The 20,780-nt window shown below is 39.4% G+C and overlaps 1 protein-coding gene across 1 annotated transcript in view; it reads left to right on the top strand.

Moving 5' to 3' along the window:
• cpz (carboxypeptidase Z) overlaps nucleotides 1–16,372 on the top strand; it is a 55,908-nt gene extending 39,536 nt beyond the window's left edge. The window contains exons 7-12 of the mRNA XM_048540688.2: nucleotides 4,944–5,105; nucleotides 9,271–9,429; nucleotides 9,516–9,651; nucleotides 12,238–12,377; nucleotides 15,177–15,276; nucleotides 15,447–16,372. Of these exons, the coding sequence (XP_048396645.2) occupies nucleotides 4,944–5,105; nucleotides 9,271–9,429; nucleotides 9,516–9,651; nucleotides 12,238–12,377; nucleotides 15,177–15,276; nucleotides 15,447–15,793 (1,044 nt within the window). The 3' untranslated portion in view covers nucleotides 15,794–16,372. The remainder of the gene's footprint in view (nucleotides 1–4,943; nucleotides 5,106–9,270; nucleotides 9,430–9,515; nucleotides 9,652–12,237; nucleotides 12,378–15,176; nucleotides 15,277–15,446) is intronic.
• The last annotated feature ends 4,408 nt before the right edge of the window (nucleotides 16,373–20,780 follow it).

Below are 20,780 nucleotides of genomic sequence, written 5' to 3'. Positions count from 1 at the left end.
ATAACCATAATACAGTCTCTCCATCAGCCCTGCAAACTGAGGCTTTTATGTGGGAAATTAATACCCACTTCCAACCTGCTCTCAGTTTCTGGCCACTTATGTTTCTCAGTAATGCTGGGCCTCTGGTGAGTGTATGCCAGTAGCTGCCAGAGGTCCTGAACCTGCAAGAAGAACACCAGCTTTAGATTCATTGGCTCCTCTTGGGGTTGTCGTGCCAGGGCCCTGGATTCTGCAGAAAGCCTGGGACTGGTCACACAAGTACCCAACTGCCTCATACTGAGCAAGTCAGCTCCATGACTTGTAACATCCAAGGAATGGGCAGCTCCATAAGTTGCTCAGTGGGAACATTCAATTCTGCCTCATGATAGGTGAGGCGCAATGTTTTCAGTAGAGTTGGGGGGAGTGATTCACTCAACAGAAGTTCAAAAGAGACAGACAGGGTGAAAAATGTTAGTGTGTGCTCAAGGCAGACACAATGTAGATCCCATGCTCGAAGTGCTGAGTCACAACTGTATTGTATTGCGTATAACACAGTAAGCTTTTGTATGGGGACAGTGGGTTATGTTCCAAGAGCATAAAGGCAATATACTGTGGATGCTGGAAATCTGAAACAAAAACAGAGAAGTTCAATAACTTCAAAAACTCATTAAATCAGCAGGTTTGGCACATCTGTGGAGAGAGAAACAGTTAAAGTTTTGAGTTATACTTTGAGAACCTCTATAGAACTGAAAGGAAAGGGGTTATTGTTATATTTCTAACAAAGGCAGAGGCCCATTTATTCAGGAAAAGCCCAGAAACTCCCACAGCTTCCAAAACTACACTCCCTCACACCCCGCTTCCTGCAAGGATTCCATTTCATTCTCCCTGTTTCTCTGTCTCTGCCACATCTGTTCAGATAATACCACCTCCCATTGCACCAGCTCTGATATGATCTCTTCCATAAACAGAGGATTGCGCCCATTTTGTGGAGCCTTTATCCTCCAACCCATGTCCTGCCCATGTGTCCTCAACCCTTCTCCTCCTTTCAAAAACAATGATAGGATACCTCTTTGTCTCACTTTCTGCCCTGCCAAACCCCACAATTAAAGGATCATCCTCCACTGTTTCTATCACTTTGAACAGGATAGCAGTATCAAACTCATCTCGCCGCCATTGCTGGTGTCAGTATTCTGCAGGGACTGTTCCCTCTCTAAAACTCTGGTCCACTCCTCCATCATTCTTATTGCTTCCTCACTCCGCAGTGGCAGCCTACCATGCAAGCGCAGAAGGTGTAACGCTTGCCTATTCACTTTCTCTCTCTTCACAGTTCAAGGTCCCAAACACACCTTGCAAGTGAAGCATTGTTTTATTTGCAATTCCTTCAATTCAATCTACTGCATTCACTGCTCACAAAGCAGCTTCCTTTGCACTGGCGAGACCAAGCGCTGACTGAGTTATAGAACTCCTCCATTCTGTCCATAGGAATGAATCTGACTTCCCAATTGCTTGCCATTTTAGTAAATCATAATGATCTCAGGCTTCCATTTCTGTCCTTGGCTTGCTGCAACATTCCAATAAAACCCATCATAAACTGGTGAAATAATATATAATTTTATGCTTAGGTGTAGTACAGCCTCGAGCACTCTAATTAAATTCAATAACTTCAGAAACTGATGGCATTCTGTCTATTATGCATTTTTCTTAAGTTCTCCATCATGGTGTTAGAGCTAAGATACTAGCATGGATAGAAGATTGGCTGTATGGCAGAAAGTAGAGGCTGGAGATAAAAAGGGTCCTACTCAGGATGGCAGCCAGTGACTAGTCGTGTTCCACATGGGCCGGTATTAGGATCACAGCTTTTCACTTTACACATTAATGATCTAGCTGAAGGAACTGAGGGCAATCTGGCTAAATTTTCAGATGATACAAAGATAGGTGGAGGGACAGATAGTACTGAGGAAGTGGGGAGGCTGCAGAAGGATTTTGACAGGTTAGGAGAGTGGGCAAAGAAGTGGCAGATGGAATACAATGTGGGAAAGTGTGAGGTGATGCACTTGAGTAAGAAGAATAGAAGCATGGACTATTTTCCAAATGGGGAGAAAATTCAGGAATCTGAATTGCAAAGAGACTTGGGAGTCCTTATCCAGGATTCTGTTAAGGTAAACTTACAGATTGAGTTGGTAGTTAGGAAGGCAAATACAGTGTTGGTATTTATTTCAAGAGGACTAGATTGTAAAAACAGGGATGTACTTCTGAGTTTTATAAAGCTCTTGTCAGACCACATTTTGAGTATTGTGAGCAATCTTGGGCCCTATATCTCAGGAAGGATGTACTGGTCCTGGAGCAGATCCAGGGGACATTCATGAGAATGATCCCAGGAATGAAAAGCTTAACGTACAAGGAACATTTGTGACCTCTGGATCTGTACTTGATGCAGTTAGAAGCATTAAGGGGGATCTAACTGAAACTTACAGAATGTCCTGGACGGAATTGACATTGGGAAGGTGTTCCCAATGGCAGGAGAGTCGAGGACCTGAGGGCACAGCCTTAGAGTAAAGGGACCCTTTATGACAGAGATGAGGAGAAACTTCTTCAGCCAGAGGGTGGTGAATCTATGGAATTCACTGCCACAGAACGCTGTGGAGGTGTTTCAGGACTGCATTGGCCAAAGTGAAAAATTGTACTCCCTCATGAAATTAATGGAGATTTGAAGACCTCCCATGTCATTAATGTTGGAAAGCAAGGGGAGTATTTGTGAAATCCATGGGATTTGTATCAATTACATTTACCATTTTTATATGAACTGTGGTATATTCAATCCTAGTATATTACCCATGTTAAAAATAACTTATACTTCTACTATAAAATGTATTACTGCTCTAACTTGTTCAGTAAAACAGTATTTGTTCAAGCTAGTGGAATCTTATGGCTTTACTCTCTTAGTAGGTGCCTGGATCTCACATTTTATCTACTTTGAAAATAAAACATTGTTGGCTACTTACTAGATCTTAGATACAGAGGATAACATCACATTAGCAATCTTGATTGTTTTACTTTAAACCATCACATTTAATTTTCTATATATGTATACTCCTAAATCTCTTTCAACCTCTTGTGCTCCCTGCTCTTCACTACTTCAAACATACACATCTCTTTTGCTCCCAAATTGTTATCAATTACCTACATTGAGTTCCATCTGCCACAGTTTTTTTTTTCTCCACTCAATCTATTCATGTCACTTTGTGGACAAGCAAACAATGAGTAAACTAGGGCTTTATAGTGAAGACTATTTGGTGTGCCAAGAATCTTTGTGCAACTAGCAAACTTGAATATGTGGCTGTCTATTTCTGTCATCTAACCCATTAATAAACATAATGATTCGGTCAGACTCCCAGCAATTACTTGAGAGCCACCACTAGCCGCATGCTTCCAAATTATATACACAAACACTGCAATGTATCTTACCAACTCTCATATCGGGACAGAAATGTCATAATAATAGCTGTAACAAGTGCAGAAAATAGTTTTCAGATGCCTTTAAGTTTAAAATAGCACACTGACACCAGGATGGCTACAAAACAAAGAGGTTTCTTTTTGAGCTGGTATTGAAATGAAATGCTGATTAGAACTGCTGAATTTTCATTTGAAGTCAATATATTGGACTTCAAAAGGAGTCTTTTTTTCCATTTTGCTTGTGTTATTGCCTTTGAGATTGCTAAATTTATGCTTCATTTCTCCCACAAGGTAAAAAAAAACTCCATGCTAGCTAATGACAATTCTGATTTCATTTTTGATGCTTTTTCAATGCAGAAGTCATTAATGCATATTCAGATCCAAAAATTACTCCAGCTGAAATAATTGCCAGTCAAAGGTCATGCAAGAACAGGCTACAATATAATACAACTATGGTCTATGGGGAACAATGTCTTTTCAGAGTTACTGCTCTGGAAATCTTGATGAGCAAAATGGGATTTTGGATATCAGAAACCATGCCAGTTTTAATTTTAGATGACTCTGTCAGAGATGTATGAATATCTACTTTGAACAAATAGTGTACATAAGGATATTTTGGTCGACAATGTAGCAATAATAGCTTCACAAGACATTCTGTATTCCAGTACATATGCTTAATATTGCTTTTGAGCTAACAGCAACATTATACAAACCAATTCTGTAAAGCTTCTGGAATTTTTAGAGATTGAGCATCCATCGACAACAATAGAAATTTATTTAGCTTCTCCATCTTCCTCAGAAAGTCAAGTGAAAAATTTGAATGCGGATCGAAAAAGATGTTATGAACAATGACTAACCAGTTTTGTCAAAAATGTAAAATTTAAAGCAGACCTTAAAGGAAAAGACGGAGAGACAGAAAGATTAGGGAGAATTCCTGATAGTTGGCTGACAAGGCAATAACCCAATGTAGGCTTAGAGGAGCACAGGATGAACAACAGAGTGCATTAAGAAGGGTGCTGGTGTAGGGTGGAATGCCTAGCCTCACCGGTGTTTAAACTAGGGATAGCCAGTTTACATGGCATTATATTACTCAACTAATTTCATGTCCAATGGGATTAATCATTGGTGTGCACTTTTAATTTTATAAACATGAAAAGAGTTTGGCTATCACTTCTGGTTGGGCTGGATTTACTCACAGCCAAGTTCAAAGTTCCTCAAAAGGGAGGGTGATATGCCATGCAGAATATGAAGACAGTGCTGAAAATGTTAACTTTGAAATATTTCAGGAGTTGAAGCATGTGGAGAAGGGAGAGCTGGGGGATGGTCAAATTGAACTTGGTATGAATTTGGGTACAAATAGAGCATTGAATGACTTGATGGAGAGTGTGGGCCAGGAGAGCTGATGGCAGAAACAAAAGCCAATGACTAACATAATGACTTTGAACTCATTTATCACTGTTCAACCTGTTGTTGTGATAATGTCTAATGAATTAATTTTCCTAATAATGCAGGGTCCTGGGTACAATGGATGGGGTACCGGAAGGTTAAACGTTCAGAGTATTGATTTGAACAGGAATTTTCCAGATTTAACCGAAATATTTTATCAAGAAAGAAGAAAGAGAGGAGGCCGTGTTGATCACATCCCAATTCCAAGATCATATTGGAATGGTAAGGTATGACCTGATAACATGTTGTACTGGATTAAATTATTTTTATCCTATTCTGTTGATAGCAATGCTGAATCTTGCTTTGCATTTAAAGGCCACAGTAGTTGATTGCAGATTGCATCATTTTCCTTCATACAGCAGCTGTTAAGTTGCTTTCAGAGGATGCAAAGAGTGTTTCTGATTTGACATTCCCAGTGACAAGCCTTGCAATGGTAGTTTCCATTCTCTACACTGAGTGTGTTCTCAATGGTTGTGAATAAATAAGAACAAATGAAAGGAAGAAAATGAAGCTCTCCAGCACCCTTTAACTTTGGGATGAGAGTTTTAATTTATCATATTCAGGTGCAATGCACTTACCTTGTATGGTATGCATACTTCAATGTACTCATCATTCAGATTAACAAGTGCTGTTTGAATCTAATTGCAAGTGAACATGATTCAGGGTGTAAGGCTGCTGTGACCTTGATGAAAATTTAAGTACCAGTTTCAACTTGCTGCAACAGTTGTGCAGTAGGATCAGGGTGAGATGAGTGCCAAATCTCAACCCAATTTAAGCAAGTTAGGTGATTTTAATGCAAAGTCATCTTATATTGAAAGTGACAAATGGGGAGCTGGTAGAATGTCTGCTCTAAAGATTTCACTCTCCGAGCTGAATTGGAGTGGAAAGTCCATGCTTACTAATATTGTGAGCCATAACTTTTTTTATATTGAACATTGTGCTTGGAGTCATGATTAATCAGTACAACCTATAAATGTGTTATGACCTTTGAGCATTTTCTACCTTCATTCTCAAACTGAAACTAGACTGTGCAAACTAGGGAATGATGAAAATAAGGTAAATTATTTTTAAATGATGATAATCGAGGAATAGATAAAGTGGAACAAAACAGAAATTTGTAGAAAACCTCAGCAGGCCTGGCAGCATTTTTGGAGAGAAAGCAGTTAATGTTTTGGGTTTAGTGGCTCTTCTTCAGTTAATGTGGTATTGTTTATAAATTAGTTACAAGTACAACTAAGAAAAATGAGCAAAAGGGAAGGGAAAATAAGGTAAAGTGGTTACAATTTCTGTTTTTTGAATAAGCATTTCTGGCTTTTATTTTTGCGATACAGAGTTCATATTATTATAGCGACACTGTCACTTGAGTAATTGTTTTTATTGTGATGTGTACATTTATGCAAACATTATTACATATGAGATGAAAATACAAAAACATGGCTGGTTTAGGAACCTGAAATTTGCCAACAGTTCAATGTACATTTAGCAAAAAGTAAAAGAGCTGGTTATGCTCTATGTACCACGTATAGCATTTGTTCTCACTTGATAAATAAATATAAGAAAATTTTGCAAAACGCCCATCTAGAATTAATAGATGGAAGACAGGGCAGTGATTAATTGGCTCTAGTGTGGTCATCCATATCCTATTTCCACCACCCCCCCCCCCCCCCCCCCCCCCCCCCACCCCCATATGTTCCACAGTCAATCAAACATTGTAGTATGTGGTAAAGAAATGGAGCTTGCCTTTCATCTCCCTGTCAATCACCTACAAAATGTTTGGATACTTTAGTGTGTAGACTTACTCTCATCAGGAATATGATTCAATGCAACACCCTCTGCAGGTGAATTTGAGCAGAACAAGCAACAACTGATTTAATGATGCTGGTTGAGACACTGCAATATTATACCATACACCAGTTTCTTCTGATAAACTGCCCTAAATTTCATGATGACTACAAATTGAAATTGCCAGTGCTAAGCATGCATTTGAGTTGCTGCTCATTGGAGCAAACATTTAAAACTGTGAGAAGTGAGAAGCAAGTTTGATTGTTTGAAGACAGCTTCAGAGATCAGGCTCCGAGACTTTAAAACACGATTGGAGGCTATTGTGTGAGAAGTGGGGATGAAGAGTGATATTGATATCCAAAAGGAGGCAGAAAATAATCAAACAAACTTTACGAAGATGGTGTTACTGGATACCACATATCTAACTCAGAGGACCTGGATGCAGTGTCCCAAGAAATTGAATGCCTCACTTGCATGGATAATGTTAGTGAATGTTTCTTCAAATGTCATATCCAACCAATAGCACCACAGTCTTCAAAGACTGCTTTATGCTGCACACACATCATTCACCAAGCATCAAATTCGACCAAGTCAAGGATGTCATTTAATCAGAAGAGGCAGCACTAATCAGCAACTAGTGTAGAGCAGAATAAAGCCAACAGCAGGACTATTGAACATAGAACATAGAACATTACAGCACAGTACAGGCCCTTCGGCCCTCAATGTTGTGCCAACCTGTCATACCGATCTCAAGCCCATCTAACCTACACTATTCCATGTACTTCCATATGCTTATCCAATGATGACTTAAATATACCTAAAGTTGGCGAATCTACTACCATTGCAGGCAAAGCGTTCCATTCCCTTACTACTCTCTGAGTAAAGAAACTACCTCTGACATCTGTCCTATATCTTTCACCCCTCAATTTAAAGCTATTCCCCCTTGTGCTCGCCATCACCATCCTAGGAAAATGGTTCTCCCTATTCAACCTGTCTAACCCTCTGGTTATTTTATATGTTTCAATTAAGTCACCTGTCAACCTTCTTCTCTCTAATGAAAACAGCCTCAAGTCCCTCAGCCTTTCCTCGTAAGACCTTCCCTCCATACCAGGCAACATCCTAGTAAATCTCCTCTGCACCCTTTCCAAAGCTTCCACATCCTTCTTATAATGCAGTGACCAGAACTGTACACAATGCTCCAAGTGCAGCCGCACCAGAGTTTTGTACAGCTGCAGCATAACCTTTTGGCTCCGGAACTCGATCCCTCTACTAATAAAAGCTAAAACACTGTATGCCTTCTTAACAGCCCTGTCAACCTGGGTGGCAACTTTCAAGGATCTGTGTACATGGACACCGAGATCTCTCTGCTCATCTACACTACTAAGAATCTTACCATTAGCCCTGTACTTTGCCTTCCGGTTACTCCTACCAAAGTGCATCACCTCACACTTGTCTGCATTAAACTCCATTTGCCACCTCTCAGCCCAGCTCTGCAGTTTATCTATGTCTCTCTGCAACCTACAGCATACTTCGTCACTATCCACAACTCCACCAACCTTAGTGTCGTCTGCACATTTACTAACCCATCCTTCTATGCCCTCATCCAGGTCATTTATAAAAATGACAAACAGCAGTGGACCCAACGCCGACCCTTGCGGTACACCGCTAGTAACTGGTCTCCAGGATAAACATTTCCCATCAACTACCACCCTCTGTCTTCTTTCAGCAAGCCAATTTCCGATCCAAACTGCTATATCTCCCACAATTGATTAACTGTGGAACATGCAGGAGAAAATAGGACATGGATGATCACATACCAACAAACTGATCTTCTACCTATTAGTTCTAGATGGGCATTCAGCGAAATTTTTCTTTACTTATATTTATTTAACAAGATTGAACAATGCTATATGTATCTATTGGCCTCATACCTCAACCTTATTGAGTGTCTATCTTCAGACTACACATTACAGATTCTCTCTCTCTCGCTGTCTCTCTGTCTCTCTCTTTCTCTTTCTCTCTAATAGATTGGGATGCCTGTGGGTCTCTGTGGACGATAATTCTGTACATCATCATATCTTATACCTTGAAGAATACAGCCATCACCATCATTGGAATGATCACTACTAAGATGGAGCTGAAAGCATTGAAAATAATGCAATCCTTTTACTTATTCCTCCGTCCAACTTTTCACTTAATCCACATTCATCACTGACTTCCAAGCTGCGGATGGTGATACTTGTTTGTAGGCTCTTACTTGCAGTTACAATATAGTATAGTGCAAATATATAGTATTCAGAAAACTAGAGAGGCACAGAAGGAGGCTAGTACAGCAAGATACTGGATATTGGGAAAGAGCAAAAGAGTGAAACTAAATAAACAGCTCAGTGACAGACCTCTCAATATTTCTTGGAGCAATTGACCTCTTCTGTACAGGAGTATTCTCTGATCCTATGATAATATTGAACAAGTTTTGATTGTTTCAGCAAAAGTAAAACTTATAGCAATACTGTTCACACCAGATAAAGTTAATGAAATGTTTAGAAATTTAACAGTTATCTGTTATCTATTATGTTGCATTGTACACCATTTCCTTTCTGCTACTTTTAGGTGGCACCCGAGACAAGGGGAGTGATAAAATGGATTAAGAAAATACCTTTTGTTCTTTCTGCAAGTTTGCATGGTGGGGATTTAGTCGTTAGTTATCCTTTTGATTTATCAAGAGTTCCAGAAGAAAACAAGTTTTTCTCACCCACTCCAGACGATCAGGTATATTGCAAAAAAAATTTGAAATGTTATTTATCAAAATGTACATTCATAGTAAAACAAATTAATTGTTGCATTTATGATTCCAGATATTTAAGATGTTGGCTAAAACATATGCTGATGCACATCCTATAATGTCGGACAAAACAGATGAAAGATGTGGAGGGAACTTTGCTGAAAAAGGAGGCATTATAAATGGAGCACAGTGGTACAGTTTTGCTGGAGGTAGATCAGCTGCATAAATTTATGGAAAAATTGTATGAATAACATTTAAGTGCATTCACACAAGAATTGATATATTTGTGCAATAAGCAGTATGAGCACCTATTGCTGTTATCATTTTAGGATTAAAACTTTTATGTGGTCATAATCTGACTTGTAGCAGTTTTTCTGAATTCTCAACTCCTTTGACCATAAGACATAAGAGCAGAAGGAGGCCATTCAGCCATTGAGTCTGCTGTGCCATTCATTGAAATCATGGCTGATTTGATAATCCTCAACTTGACTTTTCTGCCATTTCCCCATCAACCTTGATTCCCTTACTGCTTAATAATTGGTTTCTCAGTTTTGAATATCCTTCATGACCCAGCCTAAACATTCAAAGGATTCTTCAAATTCATAACCCTCTGAGAGAAAGAAATGTTCCCCCTCACCTGTGTCTTAAATGTGCAACTCATTATTATGAGATTGTGCCCTCTGGTCCTAGACTCTCCCACAAAGGGAAACCAGCTTTTTGCATCCTCTCTGCCATGTTCCCTAAGAACCCTGTTTGCATCAACAAACTGGCCAGTCATTCTTCTAAATTCCAATGAGTATAGGCCCAATCTACTCAATCTCTCATAAGACAATCCTTTCATACCCATGAACAACCTAATGAAGCTTCTCTGGACTGTCTTCAATGACAGTATGCCTTTCCTCAGATAAGAGACCCACAGCTGTTCACTGTATTCCTGTTGGGGTCTGACTCATGCCTTGTATAGTTTTAGCAAAATGTTCCTACTTTTATACTCCATTACCTTTGGAATAAAGACTAACACTCCATTTGCTTTCCACATTACCCACTGAAACTGGATGCTAACTTTTTGTGATACGTGGACAAGGATTCAAACATCCCTCTGTTCTGTAGCTTTCTGCAGAAGCTCTCTCCAAAAACATGATTCCTTTTTCAAATAAATGCTTATTCCCTTCTTTGAATTCTCTTTAATCCCCAAGTTCAGCAAAGGTTTGAATACTTTCCCACATTTCTAGATGACTCTTTAAACATGTCTTGTATCCCACACAGAATTTCTCAATTTGTAAAATGATTTTGACAGAGTATTTGTAGGACCTGTCTTGGCCCTGCTGAGCAACAAATACCTATTTTTCCACCTCCTGGCATCATCAATATGTTGATGGCTGTAAAAGGAATTACCTTAACGTTATTGGTGTATCTGGGATGTTAAAGGTTTAACCATTTCTCAGAATACATTCTACCTTGCCTCTTCATCTTCATAACCTGCAGACCCTGGCATATTTCCCATTCCCACCCGCCTTTTCAACATATCCTTCACTTAACTCTCATCTAAACCACATCGGTTTGTTCCTTATGGTCTTTTATGTTTAGTTAGTACGTAAATGACATAAAAGCCTCAGAGTTATACAGCACAGAAACAGTGATCCATCTTGTCCATGTCGACCAGACATTCCAAGTAAATCCAGTCCCATTTGCCACCATTTGGCCCATATCCCTCTAAACCCTTCCTATTCATATACCCACCCTGCTGCCGTTTAAATGGTGTAATTGTATCAGCCTCCACCATGACCTCCGGCTGCTCAATCAATACACGCACCACCCTCTGTGTTAAAAAGTTGCCCTTTAGGTCCCTTTTATATCTTTCCCCTCTCACTTTAAACCTATGCCCTCTAGTTTTGGACACCCCCACCCTGGAGAAAAGGCCATGTCTAGCTTCCCCATTTATGCCCGTCATGACTTTGTAAACCTCTATAAGGTCACCCTTCAGCCTTCAACTCTCCAGCAAAAACAGCCCTATAGATCAATGCAAATGGTCTCACCGCAGACAGGCCGCAGACATTCATACCTTTTATCCTCTCTTACTCATCTCTTGCTCCATTGAATAATATACTTGCAGTAAATTTAAGTTAAAGCTCTTTTGTCTCCCTTTGCACCAAATGCCCACTTCAACCAAAATTTCCTGCAGCACACTCAGTGGACCTTCATCACACTCCCCTGAAGTCTCCTTCACACTGACCGTGCAGCGTTCTGAAATTCCTTGGTTATGATTTAATCATTAAGGATGCTCCTGCTGACTCCACAAGATTGAATCTTTATGAACCCCTATGGGCGTGAAGTAAGAGGATCGCTTAAATTAATTCATAAACCAAAACTCAGAAACTACACATCCAGCCTGTGAATGTATTGTGGAGAAATTAACCAAAGCATGAGAACAGGCCAAAAAGCATTTGAAAGTCACTTAACAAAACTAAGAAATCTACAGCAGATAAAAATGTCAAGGTTCAAAGTTTTGCTGCAGGAAAGAAGGTGTTACACATCTCTGGTGAACCATTATGAAAAGATTCACTGGATATTGGATTTGATTTTGATTTGACAATGATGTGAATCATTTACTGAGTGCTCCAGACAGAGACTAAAAATAATGTGTTATGTTAATATGTTAAAGTGATACCATGACAAGGAGGATAGTCAAAAATGTATATTTACTGTAGTTCAATAAGTCAGAAGTTGGACAATTCAGTTTTTTGTATATGTTTATGCATGTTTAAAGTACCATCAGACACATTTTAAAATTTCAGGAATGCAAGATTTCAACTACCTGCACACAAATTGTTTTGAGATAACATTGGAGCTTGGATGTGAGAAATATCCTCCAGAAGACGACCTCTATCCAGCCTGGCAACAAAATAAGGAAGCTCTCCTGACATACATGGAAATGGTATTTGTTTTAAGAATTTAATCCCTGCATCGAGTATTGAATACTGGGATATTGTCTAACAAATCACATTATTAAAAGTCAACATCAAAAACTCAATTCATTTTTAATATTTTAGCTTGTTTTCTTACTTGACATGTTGATATCTTAAATCACATGAGTTTACTTCCAAACATATTTATGTTTAAATTCACTTATATATAAGCCAACAATTGTTATTTAAAGCTAGATAGTTTGCATTCACTTCACGTTCTTTCTAGAGTAGGGGAAATAGTGGATATGACTAGGAAATTAATTGCCAACTGTTGTTTCACCAAACTGAGAAACTAAGTCAAATGACAGTTTTCCGGGAATCCTTTTCCTGAGTTTACACAGTGTTATAATGCAGACCAGACAAAATAACAAAACTGATTTCTATTAAATTAATAACAATAAAACCCATGAGACCATAAAACAATGAGATGTAAGAGTGAAGGGAAGCCATTTGGCCCATGAGTTTGCACCACCATTCAACAAGACCATGGTTGATCTAATAATCCTTAGATCCACTTTCCTATCTTTTTCCCAAACCGTTGATTCCCTCACTAATTAAAAATCTGTCTATCTTAGCCTCAGATACACTTATTAACAATCTTTTGATGATCAGCCATAATCAGTGGACAGCAGAGCAGGTTTGAAGGGCTGAAAGACTTGCTCCTGGTTTCTACGCCTATGTAAAGAGCTCCAGATTAACCACTCTTAGTGAGAAGAAATTTCTCCTCATCACTCTCCTAAATAGATGGCCTCTTACTCTGAGATTATGCCCTATGGCTCTAAACTCTCCTTCTGCATCAGCACTGTCAAGCCCCCAAGAATGTCATTTGTTTCAACAAGGTCACTTTTGATTCTTCTAAATCCCAATGAGTGCAGGCCTAATCTATTCAATCACTCCTCATAAGTAAACTCCTTCACACCCATGATCAACCAAGTAAGCATTCCCTGGAATCCTCAAACGCGAGTATTTCTTTCCTTAGTTAAGTGGACCAAAACTGGTTGCAGTATTCTCGGTCTGGTTTAACCAGTGCTTTGTATAGTTTTAGCAAGTCGAACCTATTATTATATTCTAATCCCCTTTAAATAAAGGCCAATGTTCCATTTGCCTTCCCTATTATCTTGTGAAATTACATGTTCACTTTTTGTGATTTATGAGGAAATTCTTCACTGCTGCAGCTTTCTGCAATCTTTCTCCATTTAAGTAATATAGATCTCTCTTCTTTCTGCCAAAATGAATAGTCTCACAGTTTCCCACATTATATTCCATTTTCAAGTCTTTGCCCACTCACTTAACCTTTACATGTGCTGTTGTAGACTCTTTATGTCAACCCATTGCTCACCTTCCAGCATAGTTTGTGTCATCTCCAAACCTGGTAATTGTACTTTCACTTTCCTCATCCAAGTCATTAATATATACTGTAAATCATTGCGGTCCCAGCAATGATCTCTGTGGCATTCCACTAGTTACAGGTTGCCATCCATTGGCTCTTATCTTATTAAGTAGCCTTATCTTTTAGATACCCAAAAATATTATATCTATTGGGTAGGTCTGTGGAGACTCAGACATTGTGAACATCTGAAACAGTGATCAACCATTTTCTATATATTAAACATATCAAGGACACCAAAATTGGGAATATGTGGATAGTGAAGATGGTTATCTAAGATTACAAAGAGATCTTGATCAATTGGGTCAATGGGCTGAGCAATAGCAGATGGAGTTTAAAATGTGAGGCATTGCTTTTTGGTAAGACAAACAAGGGCAGGACTCATACAATTCAGGTTGTAGAACAGAGAAACTAAGGGCCTTAGGTACATAATTCTTTGAAATTTATGTCACATGTAGACAGGGTGGTAAATAAGGCTTTTAGCATGCTTGAATTCATTACTCAGACCTTTAAGCATAGGAGATGGAATGTAGTGTTAACATTATACAGTGTGTTAGTGAGGCCTCATGTAGAGGACTGTATCCAGTTCTGGTCTCCCTGTTATAGGAAGAATATTGTGAAGCTGGAGAGGGTTCAGAAAATATTTACCAGGATGTTGCCAAGAATGGAAGATTTGAGTTAGAAAGATAGGCTGGGACTTCTTTCACTTGAAATGGGAGGGTTAGGGATGACCTTATAGAGGCTTATAAAATCATGAGGGGCATAGATAAGGTTAGCAAGGGGGAGGAGAAAGATTTAGAAAGGACGCGAGGGGCAATCTTTTTACACAGCAAGTCGTTTATATGTGGAATGAACTACCAAAGGACGTGATGGATGCCGGTATAGTTACAACATTTAGAATAAGTTTGAATAAGCACATGAATAGGAATCATTTAGAGGTATATGGGCCAAAATCAGGCAAGTGGGACTAGTTTGGTTTGGGAACATGGTCAGCAGGGACTAGTTGGTCTGGAGGTTCTGTTTCCATGTTGTATGACTCTATGAATGTGAGGATAGCATGAAAAAATAGTACAAATGTGCAAAATTAACCATTATCATGGATCAGGTCTGGCATCATCTGCAGAGAAAAGGCAGAGTTAACATTTCAGGTTCAGTGACCCTTCTTCAGAATTGATTTGTAGCTGGCAAAAGGTGGCATATATGCTGAAGACAGGAGGTTGGCAGAGGTGGAGTTCTGTGTGTAGATTTCTAGTGTCCTGTACTCACTTTGTTAGGATAAAATGCGTGGGTGCCATGGAATCCACGAATGTCCATTGCTGTGAAAAGCACAATTTCTCAATAAGACCTGGAACTAATTCACAGTATTGTGTTGGTCTTGTAGGTGCATCGAGGAATAAAAGGAATTGTAAAAGATGACAAAGGAAGAGGAATTAAAGGAGCACAGATCAAAGTTAGAGGAATCAGACACAGTATCCTTTCAGGTATATGTGAAAAATTGGGATAAGTTACGGGGTAAAAGTTCTCTTTGTTTTCATGTAAAATGATATTGTAAATATGTTTATAATTTCTGTAAAAGAATATAACATACTCTTGGAACATGTTGCTCTGTTTCATGTATGAATATAACTTTATTTTCCATTTTTGGCCTCAGTTGCTAATGGAGAGTATTGGAGATTACTGCCTCCTGGTACACATTTTGTAAGTGCATATGCTCGAGGTCACACACGCGTTTTGAAGAGAATATATTTACCAATAAAGATGGAGGGATCTGGACGTGTGGATTTTGTTCTGCGTCGCATTGAACCTGATATTTATTTCGAATCTTTCGATGAAGGATCAGATGAATTAGACCTGATAGAACATCTGGAGAGGACTGAGCCAGGATATGAAGATGAAGAGAATGAATATTCATCTTCACGTGGAGGAAAGCCTTGGTGGTGGTCATTCTTTGCCAATTTGGGACCAAGTTCACCAGACTGGCTTCTACGAAATAATTAATTGTGATTGTAGATTTTACAATAAATGGAGGAAACATGAGCAAGTTGGCCTTAGAGAATGCAGTTGTACTCTGTAGGTCTTAACCTTAAACATTTCTTGTGATGTGAGAAAAATATATTTTGAAAACATATTTTCTTAATCTTTTAGTTCTGAAGGGGCCAATTATAATGACAGGCCCTCAGCACAAGAGGGCATCACAGATCATAGCAAACTGAAATGAACACCAACCTGGTTGCTGTGTGAATCTGTATGCCCAAAGTTATACCTGTATGTTATGGCAGAAAAGAACTTGCGAGAGATCATTTTGTTTGTTGCCTTCAATTAAAAGGCATATTTTCTCCCTAACTACCTATGGCATGTGTGATCCAGGCTGTTACTTGAGAAAAAAATGATGGAATGAATCTATAATTTTGTAAGGAGCGGGTTGCCTTATTCTTGTTTTCTGTGATTGTTATATGAATAGAATTGATGTCTTTTTATCCTTTAAAAACACTACAAATGAATTCCAAAATAACAAATTAAATGGACAATGGAGATAACAAGGTGTAGAGCTGGATGAACACAGCAGGCCAAGCAGCATCAGAGGAGCAGGAAGGCTGATGTTTCGGGCCTAGACCCTTCCTCAGAAATGAAGAAGGGTATAGGCCCGTAACGTCAGCCTTCCTGCTGCTCTGATGCTGCTTGGCTTGCATGTGTTCATCCAGCTCTACACCTTGTTATCTCAGATTCTCCAGCATCTACAGTTCCTAATATCTCTGAAACAAAATGGACAACAGACGTTTTTTATATCTTCTGTGGATGGATATCTTCTACTGCTTAAGATAAACAACTTTTTTTTATTTCCAAGTGACGTTTTTTTCAAAAAAGCATATCAAAAGTAAAAATGTATAACATACCAGCGCATTGAGTGACTCAAACTGTTTGTATGACTGTGGTCATGTAAATGTGATATATTGTTACCTGCCAAAAATGACCTTGCTACTTTATACTCTGCAAAGCTATTTGCTCTTCAAAAGGCCTATTCTCTTTTTTGGAAAGGTTTGGCCACAACTCAATTGCTACTGGTGCTTACTTACAAAACGTTCACAATTTGCAAATAAAGTGAATATTTACACTGGAGCCATCTATGTTTTATCTTTTCTTGATTGTCTTAATGATAACCAGATCTCCAAGGGTCTTGAATTTGAGTTGAGGTAGGCAGTAAAAGAAAAGCTGTAATGTCATGCAGTCAGAGGTCCCACTTACACTTCCATCCTTCAATTTACGAGCCAGATGACAATGTAAGCCTCAAAACATAAATGCACCAATTATGAGATAAATGACCAACAGAGAGGGGTTAGCTATCTATGGGTGAATTGGAATTTAGCAACAGTGTGAATCAGATATTCAGATGGAGGCGGGGACAATGTCTGTGGTAGTTCATGAAGGCATGAAGACGTGAGACAGCTAAAAACAAGTACATTTTTGAGATTAATAGGCTGAACCCTTTGAATTTAAAGTTGTAGCTGCTCATCACAGATCAAGGAAGAAGGAAGCATTGTCACCCCGCTGGCATCACCTGCCACTGTGTGGGCATTGAGAAGTGGACATTACTTTCAGATGCCAGCTGAGCATCAGGAGGAGTACAACTTGAAAAGGATCGTTCACCCCCAGACATCTAGGCCATTAGTGACAAAGAAAGCAGACCACATTGGAAGATAGAGTCCTCAGCATCAAGAGGCCAGAAGAAAGGTTGAGGCACATGATGGAAAAGGAGCCACTGCCTGAGCACAGAATTTACTGACCGAGGTGCAAATACTGGAAACTTGTGTTAAATGAAATTGTGACTTTCTAGGCAGTTGGTTACAACTGTGCTCTTGTAAATGCAGACCTCTACACCACATTACATACTGATACATCACCTAGGTGACAGGTATCAGACAACACAAGATAACTGATCGGCATTGTAGGCTCAGAGGGCACAGTGTCCAGTGCCTAAGGCAATGCAATCATGCGCTTTGTAACATCTTGCTCTGAAGGTCTCAGTTAGTGTGATATGCTGCTGTTCTCTCCATGAAATGAACGTCCATGGACCTTAAGGATAGTGTGGATTTGGAAAGCATCAGTCCCTTCAGGATAGGAGTAGGAAGTAAGACAGCAAGGGAAACTGGAGGCAGAAGGAAATGAATGCTGACTGGGGAGGTGGTAGAGTGCATCATAAACTGGCCTAAATGGCTAGTAAGTTTGTCAGCTTACTGAAAGGGATCGATATCCCTTATTTGGAAATGTATGCTCAATGTGAGAACCAGGACAACGTATTAAAAAAGTTTGTGAATGCAACCAACCAGAGAGACATTTCATAGAATAGGCAAGCTGGACAATATCTCACAAATCATAAGGATGGAACTTAAAAATGCGATCACCTACTCAGCACACAAGAGGCCAGTTGGACCATTGAGCCTGTACTGCTAAAAATACACTACTACCGACAGTATTCCCACTATCCCCACACTAGGCCCACAGCCTTGAATATTGTGACATTTCAAATAGTCATCCAAGTGCCCTCTTATTTCCGGTCATGTCAAATCTCACAAATTATCAGAACAGATACAATCTCCAGATAAAATTTAGCCATATAACCTCACAGGAGGCTTTGAAATCTTCAAATGTTTGATAGGCATTCACAAATGGGTCTTTTGCAGTGTGCTGCCTCTGACTCCCATCCTGGTTGGATCAGAATAAACATAATATTGGGTCTGCCATGTAATAAACAGTTAGGATGGCTCATGGGCTGCCAAATTGCTTATGTCTCTTGCAGCCTCAAGGACTCCCTGTTCCACGTACATACTAGGTACGATTGTTTGCAGTCCCTTTTTCACTTCTGAAACGAGGGGCTCCTCAAGTTTTTGGTGTACTTCAGCCCCATATGCTTAATCTATGGCTAGCCACCTTGTAGGCGACAGGGAGGTCTTAGAACTTTCCTCATGAACGTGCTCCTGTGCCTGGCCAAGGTCACCAGAAAGAGGCAGTGAGTGGTTATGAAATGCCATGCTATGGAGAGGAAGAGTGTACATTTCACTGGCACACTCAAGGCCTTCTATCCCCAGGGCTGTGGGGGGGTGATGACAGCCTAGCTGTTGACCTGCCTTGCAACACCCATCATCTTGTTTGTGCAAGCTGGCCAATCTCCTTGTTGCTGCAGGAGCTGGAGTGGAATATTAATTCTAATTTGAATATGAATTCAAATTTGTACCCTTGATTTCTCTTAGAGTATCCCTTTTAGGGGCTGGTGCCCTTTAACTTGGTTTTAATTTGATTTGATTTGGATTTTTGATTTAAATTGATTTAACTGATTTTTTTAAAGCTCACATTGGGTCCCTTGTCAGCAGGAATGAGAGGAATGAATGATGATGATACTCAAAGATACGAATACACAACAGTTACTCTCTGAGCTGGGAGGAAAAGCTCAAATTCTAATACAAAGCTACTATTATTCTGCATGAAATCAATTGCATGATAGTGCCACCTTCACATGGTGCAAGCACACTAAACTAAATCATAATCGTACTGTGATTCCCTTCAAAGTCAGGTCTCCCGTTACAAGGCTTCAAAAATCCAGACCAGCTACTATTCCAGTTACAGGAAGATTATAAAGAAACACCGGTACAGCAGACCAACAGGGATCTGGGCCAGAAGGTGTAGGTTCAAGCCCTGTCTGCACCAGGGATGTCATAATGTGTCTGAATGGGTTTATTAAAAATATCAATCAGATCAACTGTCATCCACTGGGGATGAGATTTTCACAGTCCTGACTGGCATGAAGTGGAGGTGATTCTGGGAATGATGGCAGTCTCCAAGCAACATAGCCTGACACCTGGTGACAATTTTCACGAAACTAGGAGAGGGACCCTGTTCTGGATCCGCCCACACTTGTACAGGAGGCATTGTGGGCACAGCAAGAGTCTCTGATAATTTTAATTTTCAAGGAAGTAGCTAGATTTCAATTACTGATGGCTTTAATGCCAACTATATGGAAGTGTGAACCATGGACTGGATGTGGGAAAAGTTGAAAAGGTAAGTAAAATTGATTTGGCTTCTTAATAGATACTGTGACATGAGTTGTTACTCGTTAATTAGGGTGAGTTTTGACAGTCGTTTCAACTTGTAACTATTACCTAAAAGTGTTTGTCAGACAGCTGTTTTTGTAAACAGGCCAACGATTGAGTAAAAGATCAACATTATAAATGTGGAATAGTCCTCAGAATTAAGAAAAAATTAGAGGACATTCCGTACTACTGGTAAGTTGGCCAAGCATGACACAACAATGTATAAATGTTTAATATTTTCCCATTATTTTTATGTATATTATACAAATATCTTTTGAAGTAGCAGTTCTGAAGTCGGTTTATTTTCACAGGGAGTTTTATGGGCCATTGGTTCCAATGTAACAGCCTAATTATCTTATAGCTCTTTGATCTTGTCTATATATTTGTTTTAAAGAGGCTGTTTATTCACTTGGGGAATTTTGTGGGCTATATAACAGCTTCTAGCTATGACAATAAGTTTTTATATATTGGATTGGATAATGGATAAGAATTTGGGTGAGGGGATATATTGAGGGTTTTTTTAAGTGGTCAAATAGTTGAATTGTGTAAAGGTGAATGGCTGATTGCATTGCAATACTTTATCTGGAAACACAGGCAAGCATATTTGGCATTGACCTTGAGAAAATCCAGTATTCTCCCAGACTTAAGACAGGGCAGCGAATGGGACATAGAATTAGCCCTGTCACCTGACTCCTTCCTTCGATTTGAAAATCTGATCCAGGGTGTTTATCATTGGTCCACTTTGTTACTGACTGGCAGAGACATTATTTTACAATAAGAAGAACAAGTGTGTGCCAGCCATAGTCCAAAGCAATGGCTGGTTACAATTTCTCTTAGCAAGTGCTTGTATTATGAAGGTCTCTAACCTCTTTTGGCTTGTGTTTGAAGGAATATGGACACTT

The sequence above is a fragment of the Stegostoma tigrinum genome, chromosome 1 (genome assembly GCF_030684315.1).
Source record: "Stegostoma tigrinum isolate sSteTig4 chromosome 1, sSteTig4.hap1, whole genome shotgun sequence".
NCBI lineage: Eukaryota > Metazoa > Chordata > Chondrichthyes > Orectolobiformes > Stegostomatidae > Stegostoma > Stegostoma tigrinum.
The sequence above is the reverse complement of the archived record's forward strand: the minus strand, read 5'-3'. Positions and strand labels throughout refer to the sequence as shown.